Source organism: Erigeron canadensis, chromosome 1, assembly GCF_010389155.1.
Source record: "Erigeron canadensis isolate Cc75 chromosome 1, C_canadensis_v1, whole genome shotgun sequence".
Classification (NCBI taxonomy): Eukaryota; Viridiplantae; Streptophyta; class Magnoliopsida; order Asterales; family Asteraceae; genus Erigeron; species Erigeron canadensis.
In genome coordinates, this window is record NC_057761.1 from 29232052 (window position 1) to 29244622 (window position 12571).

At 34.0% G+C, this 12571-nt stretch overlaps 2 protein-coding genes across 4 annotated transcripts; both read left to right on the plus strand.

Moving 5' to 3' along the window:
* Positions 1-572: 572 nt before the first annotated feature.
* LOC122589206 (7-deoxyloganetic acid glucosyltransferase-like) lies at positions 573-3593 on the plus strand. The gene is made up of 2 exons (XM_043761460.1): positions 573-1110; positions 2659-3593. The coding sequence occupies exons 1-2, from the start codon at positions 573-575 to the stop codon at positions 3591-3593; spliced, it is 1473 nt and encodes a 490-aa protein (XP_043617395.1).
* Positions 3594-7125: 3532 nt separating this feature from the next.
* Positions 7126-10597, plus strand: LOC122583238 (7-deoxyloganetic acid glucosyl transferase-like). 3 transcript variants are annotated; one of them, XR_006321314.1, is made up of 4 exons: positions 7126-7716; positions 8002-8930; positions 9908-10195; positions 10291-10597. XR_006321314.1 is itself a non-coding variant. In XM_043755672.1 (3 exons), exons 1-2 carry the CDS (start codon positions 7227-7229, stop codon positions 8922-8924), a joined length of 1413 nt encoding a protein of 470 aa, XP_043611607.1. In that variant the 5' UTR covers positions 7126-7226; the 3' UTR covers positions 8925-8930; positions 10291-10597. The 3 variants fall into 3 exon arrangements, 2 of the variants coding, with proteins under 2 accessions (XP_043611607.1, XP_043611599.1); XM_043755672.1 differs by lacking the exon at positions 9908-10195; XM_043755664.1 differs by lacking the exons at positions 9908-10195; positions 10291-10597 and having other exon boundaries at positions 8002-9074.
* Positions 10598-12571: the final 1974 nt, after the last annotated feature.

Below are 12571 nucleotides of genomic sequence, written 5' to 3' on the forward strand. Positions count from 1 at the left end.
ACCCCGGCTTGCATATTATAGTAAGTGTACAATTAATCAACGCATTTTAACGAAAACCCTTAAGGCTTTGTTGAGCACCCCCCCCCCCCCCCCTTTCTTTTTTTTTTCATTTCATCTCCATTTATAGATTGATCTACATCAATTTGTAAACATTGTGCATAATAAAAATCAGTTCGTTTATTTCTATATTAAGTTCTCTGATTATATATATAGATCTCTAAAATACAATCAGTCAGTTAATTTAGCTAAGGCTAGCTCTCCAAATTAAGTTGCCAAGTTGGTGAATCCTTCAAGTGGACTTTTATTTAATTAATCGTAATATGCAAATGCATGTGTTGGTATATCCGCATATATATAAGCACGTACTGATAAATATATGAACCTTGCTAATTATGTTTAATTAGAATCATTGTTGTAAAGTCAACTTCATAATTAGAATCATTATTGTAAAGTCAACTTCAACTTATTCCCACAATTGGCTATATATTAATTTAGTGCATTCTCATTAGCTATATATCATCCTAGCCATTTCAAGTAACTGCCATAATAAGAAACTCGAAGTTGATACGAAAATGGGAAAAATTCATCAAGAAGTCGATAGCACAACCCCTCACGAACCCCACGTGTTACTTTTTCCGATTCCATTTCAAGGCCCGGTTAATTGTTTTCTAAAGTTAGCCGAACTCCTATGTCTTTCCGGCATTCATGTCACCTTTCTTAACACTAATCACATCCACGGTCCTCTTTTACGCCACACCCAAGTCTTGTCTCGTTTCAGCGGCTACCCTAACTTCCAGTTTGAGACAATACCGGATGGACTAGAGCATGAAAACCCGGCCTCTAGAGACCAGTTCCGAGAGGTTATAAATGCCATAGATGTTGTGACTAAACCACTTTTTAGGGAGATGATTGTTTCGGGTAGCTTGAGTAGGAGATCTAAGCGGCCAGTGACAGTGATGATAGTGGATGGGGTGTTGAGTTTTGCCGCGGAAGTCGCTATTGAAACATCTACCCCGGTTCTTAGCTTTGAAACCATTAGTCCATGCTGCTTGTGGACTTCTTATTTCAATCTTCATAACCTTATTGAAGCTGGGCATCTTCCTTTCAAAGGTACTTTGTACATCATGTATATAAAACGTAGCATTTTAATATACACCTTATTAGTTTTTTTAGAAAATTGAATTAACTAATAATATGCGCATCAAAACCGTTTCAATGAGCAAATGAAGCTCGATTAGCAAATGCATCCATGGTTTTTCCTATAAGTCTTGGGTTTGATTCTTAGGAGTGACAAGTCTATGGGTTTTTCTCTGAATCACCTATAACGGCTTATGGTCTACATCTTGCAGTGTAAAGTACGTGCAGGGCTTAACCATTATATGGTGAGGTGTAACCTGATGTCGAATACCAACTAACTGTTAATTAAAAAAAAAAAAAACGTTTCAATGAAAGATAAATGCATACTATATATATATATGTATGTTACACTTGCATAAAACTAAAAGTTTGACATTGTATTAGCTAGGTTGGCATCATGCATGCCATTATATAATCAATCGTATATATATACATATATATGCGTGTTGTAATTATAATGCTATCATCTTGTTAGAATGGAATCAGTAAAATTCGCGCGTTCAAGCAAAAAAATCATATAAATGCTTACCTAGAAAGATCGATTTGTATTTTCTTTTATATATATCAAAACTGGATAAAAACAGATGCAAAACTAAAATAAAAATGTAAGTAATACTTAATGTCGTTTTTCATAAGTTTGAGTCATAATATCTTGACGATATATATGAGATGTTAAAATATAGACAGTTTTAATCTCTAGCTACCTAGATCAATAGGCCGCCCAGGTTCTATCTAAATATATATATAAAGAAAAAAAGACTCCGGTTTTCACATATGGTGAGGATTGAACCATTAACTTTTATCTCTAAAGGCGGATTTGTTAACTATATGATCCAATCAATGCTCTTTTAGAATTAAAAAAAAAGTGTTGAAATAGGCAAATAGCATGATTCTAATTTAGATTGGCAAAGTATATATAGTTAGATGGTTAAATGAGTAAACCCAAATTATTTAACGTAATTACGTACAATATTCGATTAAACAATAAAAGGTGTGCGGTTGTTTATGTTATTGTTAAAATGTTAGATGATTGTATCAAATAAAAATTAGAAATTGCTTGATAAACTAAATAGCTACATATTTTCTCCTTTTTTTTTTTTGTGTGTATGTGTGTTCCTTTTAAGTTAAAACTCGTATTGTAAACATAAAAAATCCCAATAATGATACGGTGCTTACTTTGGCCTAAATGCTATTAATATTGGATATATCTTGGGATGCTACGACATAGGGGTGATTAGATCGACATGAGGTAACATACATGGTGGACTCTGCCCCTTAATTGTGATGGTTCTGACATAGACGGATGGACTTTGTCCTTTAAAAAAGTAAAAAAATTTTTAAATAAAAAAGAACAAAACAAGGTTAAAAAAAAAAAGAGGAGAAAGAAAAAAAAAGAAGAAAAGAAATTGATTCTTAAATTAATTAATATGGTTTGCAAATGTATATTTAATTAGAATATAACGTAATTAACAAAAAACTATCTAAATGACAGTGGCTTGTTATGTTTTTGTTTCGCTATAGGAAATGATTTGGACGAACCGATCAACAATGTGGCAGGCACTGAATATGTTCTGCGTAAACGGGATCTTGCTGAATTCTGTCGAAATAAAAACCTATCCGACCCTAAAATTCAACATACCTTAGTAGAAGCTCAAACCATTCCTAGGACCCAAGGGCTCATACTCAACACATTCGAAGAGTTGGATGGTCTAACACTCCCACACATGAAAAAGCTTTGTCCGAACATTTACACTATAGGCCCGATACACTCTTTACACAAAGCTCGACTCAATACCAAGTCCCCAAAAAGCTCCTTCTCAAATAGTATTTGGAAGGAAGATCAAACTTGTTTGTCGTGGCTTGATAAATTTCCTACAAAAACCGTTGTGTATGTTAGCATTGGGAGTCTTGCAACCTTGACATTTGATCAGATGCTCGAAGTATGGCATGGCTTGGTTAATAGTAATAAACCTTTTTTGTGGGTGAGGCGCCCAGGGTCAATCACTGGCGGGTATAACGAGTCTATTGTTCCGAGTGATTTACTAGAGCATACGAAAGAAATTGGGTGTATAGTAGATTGGGCCCCACAAGAAGCTGTCTTAGCCCATCGAGCCGTTGGTGGGTTTTTCACACATAGTGGGTGGAACTCAACCTTGGAGAGCATAGCTCAGGGTATTCCAATGATATGTTGGCCGTTCCATGTAGACCAACAAGTGAATGGTCGATTTGTGGGAGAGGTATGGAAGGCTGGAATCGACATAAAAGATACTTGTGATCGATTTATTGTTGAAAAGGCTGTGAGGGATATCATGGATGTGAAACGAAATGTATTTACACGAACTACGAATATTTGGGCAAGTCTTGTGAAAGAATCCATTGGTGAGACAGGGTCATCATCCATAAGTTTGGGTCGCTTAATAGATGATATAAGAGTAATGAGTTCGACAATGAATTAAGTAATTAAAGTTATCCTTTTGTAATTACCAAAAATGTGACATGAGTTCCGACTTTGGATTCAAGCAGGGCTTCAATTATAATATATTCTTAAACATTCACTTGGATATGCTTTTTTAAACATCTTTAAATCAATGTGGTTAATCGCATGCAGATACAAGATCTACCATACGGTAGGTTCCCTCATTTTATCAACCCTCCCAAAATTTTTAGGGGACTAGGAGTGGTTCAAATAATTTTATCAACCCTTCGAAAATCTTCTAATAACGTTCATCCAACTCATTTCATCTTTTTAACCCTCTCAATCAATCCTTCAACATTTAACATTTTCTACTGACGCTCTATAAAATTTCAACCTTCCCAACTTTTTTTTCTTTCTTTTTTAAATAAACAAGCAATTTAATAAAAAGAGCATAATATTTTATTATTAAAAAAATAATATTAATAATATTAATATTAATAAATTAATTAATGTATATATGTATTCTTCCCTTACTGCTACTGCTCGAATTAGTCAAGAGGAAAAAAAAGAAAATGGTTTGAAAATAAATCTGGAACTTTAATAATAATAATAATAATAATAATAATAATAATAATAATAATAATAATATTAATGTTTTTTGTCTTCTCTTTCTTCTTCTTCTTCTTCTTCCCTTTTATTCCTATATATCTATATCCATATATATTGCATATATATATCAAAAAACTAAACCGAAAAATAAGAAAACAGTCACAAAAAAATGGGCCCCATGTGTTTTTTCGATTTGATGGACAACGACTTAACAACCTCTCGGCCATTCAGTTGAACATAAAATCAATACTGGTGGCGGTGTTACCGCCAGTATGAGAGCATAAAGTCACCAACCCGGCCACCACTCCTAATGCCCTTATTAGAGTGTCTATTATACTCCGTATGTGATATGCTATGATTAAAATTGGTTATATTTTATTTCTTCACTTAATTCGTTTAGTGATTATGAAATGAGTTCTAAATTAGGATCGTACTCGGCTCGAAAGTGTTTAAAGTTTGCTCCAATCAAGATTTTAACTAGTTAAGCTAGCTTGAATAGATCGCAACTAATCTAATTCATTTACAAATTCTAAATTTAGGATAAGTGGACTTTTTGCCATTCATTAAAGATAATAATAGGTTTTGGCATAAGAGGCTCAATAGTAAATGAAAATTAAACAATCATTTTAGGTCCTCAAATATTTAAGGCTTCGAATTTTTTTTTTAATGGATTTGTGTTTTGAACTTTTTGACTAGACGACAACTTTATAATATGTAGCTCAAGACCATCACCATTAAAAAGAGATAAGGCATAATGAGTTATCATTAATTACAACCTCTCAACAATAAAAAGAGAATGAAAATATTTTTTTTTTCCCTTTCATTTCACAGTAAAAAATAGTCAGGTACATAAAATGAGTTTTTTTTTTCTTTTTATTTTAATTTATATACTAATAAACTAGACTTTAAAATATTAAATATTTCAAAAAACTTAAGCCGGCATTGAGCTTGGGATTTATGCTTTACCCCAAAATTACAAACCCGCATATATAGATATAGCAAACATAAACATAGGTGTGATAGATATGATAACATATTAGACCGACCACTTACCAAGTGCATAGTGTCGGAGCACATCACAATGCAGCACCAGTCTTCTTCAATCATATATATATATATATATATATATATACAACTTTTATTTCACTACAATCTCATATATACAATTGTTTCCACTTATGTTTTTCGAAAAAAAAAAAACATAGAAAACAAAAAATATGATTTAAAAATTCCAAAAAAATAAAATTTACTTTTTCCCCTCGGCGGCCGGCACACAGATTTTTGTCCAAATTTTGGATGAGAAAAAACGTGGAAATGTTTGCACACAAATTTTACATTCAGCATATTACCCACTAGTTTGGTTTCTAAGCAGCATGGTTGGATCAGTGGTAAACATCTTTGCCTCTGAAGACAGAGGTCATGGGTTTGATCCTCTTTCCATGCAAAGGTTAGAGGGCTTTTTCTACCATTTAGGTAGAAACTGGAAGCAGCCTCTCTACTTAGGTAGAGGTAAGGTCTGCGTACATTTTGACCTCCCTCATACACCGTCGAAGTATTGGGGCTCAAAAACCCGTAAAAGGCGACACTGAGCAGTTACTTACTTACTTACCCACTAGTTTGGTTTCTCGTCAATTTGTCACAACTTTAGTTTTCCACATAGCATCAATGACTTGGTTTCCAACAAATTTCCCAAAACTTTCGTGTCCAACAAATCACATTTTTCATTTACACATTTAGATATTTTAGTTTTATCTCATCGCATATTTTTATGTATAAATTATTTTAATCCCAATTGACTCAAAAATCAAATCAACAATTTACAAAAGTGGCCATTTGTAAATTTTTTTTTAAAAAAAACAATAGATTTATATGAACCATTTGATCTCATGTATCGAATTGGTACTCATATAACCCCCAGTAAGGAAAGTATCAAGGTAATTTAACCAATTATATCCAATTATTACTTAAGCGGGAATTGAACCCGAGTTGCTCCAAAAAAGTGACAGTTTGATGCGGGAGAGTAGCCACATTAGAACTAGGGTGGACCAAGGCCCATCCCAAGCCTGTCCATGATGCTTAAATTTTTATATATAGTTTGATAAAATTTTGATGTATATAGTAGATAGCCCATCCCGTAAATTAATTATTTAGTTTTATACTACTCCGTATCTTATAAACCATTTATTTCTTTCAAATTTTTCAATAAGAAACTTGATAAACTCAAACTAACTTTCTACTTTATTTATTTTTTTAAAATTATTTTTCCATTTTAAGGGATATTTTTATTTTTTAGTTGTGCCTAATTTTTTTTGACATTTTCAGAGAAGGCTCTGTACTAAGCTAAATAGGAATAAGGTTGGACATGACTCGGAAAAAATTAATGATAGTGTAATATTAGTACAATGTTAAGCTACTTAATTTACTTATTTGTAAATTTTGGTTTATCTTAATATATTGTTAGCCTAGTTATTTCTTAAATACAGTTGCATGGTTTAAAAGACCAAAATGACTATATTTTGGTGATTACTGATTTTAGATAAAATGACATGACGTTTTGGCCCACTATGAAGCAAAACCCTGGCTTGGCTTCGCCACTGAATTGATGGACAATTCTTCTACGAAAAATTAGTTCGATAATTTTCAAAAGTGATGGACAAAGGTGGATTTCAGACGTTTTCGACGGTGAGAGTTTCAAGACTTTCATAACGAAATAGCCCATAGACTTATAAAGTTATAATTAATCATCAACGGGATATATGTAATAAATAAAAAATGAATGTTATATTTTTTCGTAATAAGAAAAAAGAAACAAATTAAACTCGCCAGAATAACTATCTAGAAGTATACCGATATAGAAGATAAGATAGAAAAGTCTGTAATATCGTTGCGGTGTATCAGACAATTCAGACCATATATAACTACATATATCCATTCATTTTAACATATCCTTTTCTAAGTTAACATTAAACCAAAATAACAATAAAAACACACATTTCAGTTGATCCTCTTATTTTTGTCATCAAAATTATTGAACTTATATATCAATCCTGTCCTTTACAATTTCATGGATACAGAACCACCTCCGCCACATGTTCTTATCTTCCCATTTCCAGCCCAAGGCCACGTCAACTCCATGTTAAAATTAACGGAGCTCCTTTTGGAAGCCAGTCTTAATATCACTTTTTTAATTTCCGCCAAGGACCATGACCGCCTGGCCCGGTTCACCACGGTCCACTCACATCTTACCCGTTACTTGGGCCGCTTTCGGTTCCATGTCATTCATGGGCTATATGAAGGCCCAATGGATACCGATGAAAAGTTGAGTGTAATGATAGCTGATTCTTTGCCAAAAGTAGCTGTACCTTTGCTTAGAGACTTGCTTGTTGATTCTCACGTGACTTGTTTGATAGTGGATGGAATTATGGGTTTTCCAATTGACGTTGCTAAGGGTACCGGAGTTCCGGTTATTTTCTTTCGAACAATTAGTGCTTGTGCACTTTGGGCTTACTTTTCTGTCCCGGGTCTTATAAACTCTGGCGACCTCCCCTTTCAAGGTACATATATATTCCATAATGATACCTTTTGGTCTATATATGTTACATTAGTAATGATACTTATATTTACATTATTAAAATGATACTTTTTGGTTTATGTTACATGGGTATCTTACATGCCCATATGGCCCAAAACAACTTTGGCGTGTCATGTGAGAGTATTTTACATTTTTACATGCCCATTTTAGCCCAAACCAATTTGGGGGATATGTAAATTTAAAATGATTTTATTGTTGAAGGCTAAGTGAATGTGAACAATATCTGAGATTTTTAATCCTGATGAAGGTACAAACTTGGATGAACGAATAGTAAGTTTAGAAGGAATGGAAGCATTCCTTCGTAGACGTGATCTTCCGAGCTTTTGTCGCTCCGATTTAAATAACCAAACCTTGCAACAAGTAATTGGCGTATCACGCAGAACCACAGAGGCTCATGCACTTTTGCTTAACACCTTTGATGAACTTGAAGGGCCTATTGTCTCCCAAATACAAAAACATTGCCCGAATATCTATACAATTGGACCACTTCATGCTCATTTGAAAGCCCGGACTTTATCCAAATTAACATCTTCGAACAGTTTATTCGAGGAAGATAAGACATGTATTACTTGGCTTGATCAAAAAGCACCAAAATCGGTGTTGTATGTTAGTTTTGGAAGCCTTGTGACCGTTACAAGAGAGCAACTTATGGAGTTTTGGCATGGTTTAGTCAATAGCGGAAAACCATTCTTGTGGGTCATTCGTGATGATCTAGTGTTAAAACATGATGATGAGAATAAGGTTCCGTATGAGCTAGAGGAAGGTACAAAAAAAAGAGGCTATATGGTAGGATGGGTTCCTCAAGAAGACGTGTTAGCCCATCCAGCTGTAGGTGCATTTCTAACGCATAATGGATGGAACTCAACATTGGAAAGTATCGTCGAAGGAGTACCAATGATTAGTTGGCCATATTTTGCGGATCAACAAATTAATAGTAGATTTGTGGAAGCCGTATGGAAATTAGGTTTAGACATGAAGGATACATGTGATAGGAAAATAATCGAGAAGACTATAAAAGTAGTTATGGAGGATCGGAAGATGGAATTTATAGAATCTGCGGATCGTATGGCAAGATTAGCAAAGGAAACGGTAAATGAAGGTGGGTCGTCTTATGGTAATTTGAATCGTCTTGTTGAAGACATTAAAATGATGGGTGTTGGGTCAAAATAACTTCAGGTACTTCAAATTTGTTGTAGAAGCTTATGTTCTTCAAATTCCTTAATTGTTTATACATATCATGTTACTCATATGATAGATTTCTTCTGGAGTTATGCAGTGTAGAGTATCTATATGATGTATTGCAGTAAAACCATTTGAAAATTTGCTAGTTTTTTTTGAGTAACTTATATTACCTATAAAGTTCCTAATTTAAATCCTAAGATGTTGTGGCATACTACTCATTGGAGTCATTCTATGGTTGTACATTATAATGTTGGTGCCTGACTATGTGAGGTAAAATTGTTCAAAAACTTGAGTAAACAAAAACTTTGTATAAAGTATTTGAGTAAAAAAAAAAGTATTTGCGACCATTAATTAATGGGAAATGATAAACGTACCACAGTTTTTGATTCATCTAACGTAATATACAAGTTTTATAATTAACTGTACAAGTCAATAATGTATACTGGTAGTAGATATATCAAATCTTGTGGTACAAATATCACTTTTCTTAATTAATGTTCAATAATATGAGTAATTTTTAATGATGGCAAAAAAAAATTCACTTTATAGGGTTTAGAGATGTCAAAAGCAATTAACTGTAGTTCTACATTTATATCTATATATGGGCTTAAAAACCAACCCGTGTAGTTCTACATTTATATCTATACTATATTAATAAACAAACTATTTTCCCTTCTTTTCAACTCTCTACCTTTAAAATACCCAAAACATCCTTAATTTTTAACACGATCCTAACTCACACACTAAATATACCCAATATATCCCTAAAATATTTTACACTCATATTTATCCAAGTTATCTATCTCCTTTATTAATTAATTAAAATACTTTCACCTAATATCTCTATAATATTCTTAAGGGATTATGGCATGCGAGTGTAACGAACTATGTCCCAATGGCTATGTAGTATAGTGACCTTTCAGACTGGCTATCTAGTGTAAGTAACTTTTATTTTTGTTCTTTTAACGTAGTTAACCGGGTAACAACCATCTTCTAGCCGGTTATGCCACATCAGATCATCAAAATTAATATAAAAACCCTATTTTCCCACCCTTTTCACCCACTTCTCTCTCCCCGCTATTTTTCCTTCTTTTTTCTCCCAAAATTCCCTCCATTTTTCTTCCATGGCGTGTACCTCCTCATCTTCATCAACAAATCGTCCTACTCGCTATATGCTCTGTTACTGCGGAGCCAAGATGTACATATTAACATCATGGACCGCCAAGAATCCAGGTCGTCGATTTGTCAAATGCCCTAGTGTAAGAACCTTAATTTTTTTTTCAATTAATTCTGAAATTAGTTTAGGGTTTATGTTTTTTTGCTCACAAAATAACAAAATCCATGTTTTATATAGGTTAAAACAAGCTGTTGTACGCGATTTAGCTTTATTGACCCAGAACTTCCAATCGATTATTACAAAGATTTGGTGTATGAGCTTCATTATCAAGCTGTTAACTCCGATAATCTACCTTCTAAAGATAAGCAGGATGAAGATTCAATTTATGAAAATATGAAAGTCAAGGATGAGTTGACTATCACAAAGTCAAAATTGAGAGTTTTTGACCAAGTGTTCTATCTGTTGGTGTTTGTTGTTGCACTACTTTGTTTTGTAATTGCAGTGTTAGTTATGTAATATGTTGACAGTTGATTAATGAAATGTGTTCTAGTGTTTGACAATCAAGTATTGTGTTATTTTGTGACAAAAATATGTTGACAGTTGAGTTAAGCAGAAACAAATTAAGCAGAAAAAAGGAAGAAATACCAAAAGACTGCCAATTTACATATCATTCCCAATTGTCATAATATAGTAAGTACTTGCATTACATATCATAAGTTCCCAAAAGACTGCCAAATTACAAGTTTTAGTCACAACTGCTGTACCAAAAGACTACCATAATGCAAGTTTTTGTTACCAAAAGACTAGATAACTGCTACTGTGACATTAATTGGGAACAAATTACAACCGCCAACAAGTTACTCCACTATCATTGCATCATCTTCAGTAAGACCAGGTCCAGGTTTTACTTTGGCTAGCTTTTGCCTCAAACATCTATAACTTGGTGGCTTCCTCTTCACAGTCTGCACTTTCTTTCCTTTGGATCCTGTGTTCACTGATTCTTGTGTCCTACGTGTTGCTTTGTCAACTTTAAGGGTGTCTTTTCTTGTTGATGCACTTGGTTGAGTGCTGAATGTCCCAAAACCAATTTTCCTTATGACCTTACCTTTTCCACCTTTTCCAGTAGATGAAGTTCCAACTATCCCTGCAAATGCACAAAAACTATATTAAACTTGCAATTATTTTATATTTGATTAAATTTGTGAATTAGTAACTTTGTAAATACCTGAACTTGAAGATCCAATTTTGTCTACAGATTCCCCTGCAGTAACAAACTTATGCCCTCCAAGAGTATACCTAAACTTCCTTCCAGGACTCAAAGGTCTATCCTCAACTGCATTCTGGAATTGTTGACTTTTAGAGGGAACTGGTTGACTTTCATGTTCAGTTGGTTGGCTTTCATGTTCAAAGGGTTGATTTTCATAATGTGGTTGATTTTCAGGAAATGGTTGATTTTCAGGAAATGGTTGATTTTCAGAATGTGGTTGGGTATCAGAATGTGGTTGATTTTCAGGTTGTGATTAATTTTGTTGACTTGTAGTTTTTGTTTTTTTCTATCTTGGTTTAGGAATATGAGGAGGCCTTTCTTGTTGTTCTGAAGTGCAACTTCTAGCATTGTGGCCTAACCACCACTTCTGACAAGTCATCTTAATTCCATGTTTTGTGACCTTTGTAGATCCAACTCTTGGTTCATGGGCAGCTCTTATCCTCTTCTTTCTAGGCCTACCAGGCATAGCTCTGGCCTTTGGGGGCAAGGGTTTGGGTCTGTCATTGCTTGGCCAAGAATCCATACCACAAACTGGGTATAAAATCTTGTTATAGGCCTCTTGATACACCAATTTTCAAAACCAACCAGATATATAGTCCTCAGGGTCCTTGTCACACTTATATATGGCTTGAATAACATGCACACATGGGATGCCACATCCTACATGAACAATCTTGTGCATCCAGATCTACACTGTAGGCATAATGATAGTTTCTAACCTCAAAAACATTTCTTCCTGCATGAACCACCAACCAACAAGTTCTATCTTTCTTGATATCTTCTAGTTTTTGCCTAATCATAGGACAGACATCATGCTTCCATCTTTGGTTTTATTCCCTTATGGTCTCTAACCTAACCATAACTATTATCCTTAATGCTTCTAACAAAGTTATAATGGGTTTGTTTCTAACCTTTAACAAGACTGAGTTCCAACACTCACTAAAACCATTTTCTACAGCCTCACAACCCCTATGAATTTCAAAAAAAGCCCTACACCAAGATTTGGGATTTCTTTCCATAAGATATTTGTAAGCATTAGGATTAGCTACCTGGATTTCTTTCATGGCAACCTCATACTGTGCTTCATAAAATGACTTTGCAGCTTTCCAGAAAAGATGTCGGAATTCTACACCACTATACAGCTTCCTGAAATTCTCATAGATGTGCCTAGCACATTGTCTATGTTCAGCCCTAGGCATCACATCCTTTACTGCTTCAATTAATCCCTGAAAGTTAACACAATATGCAGAA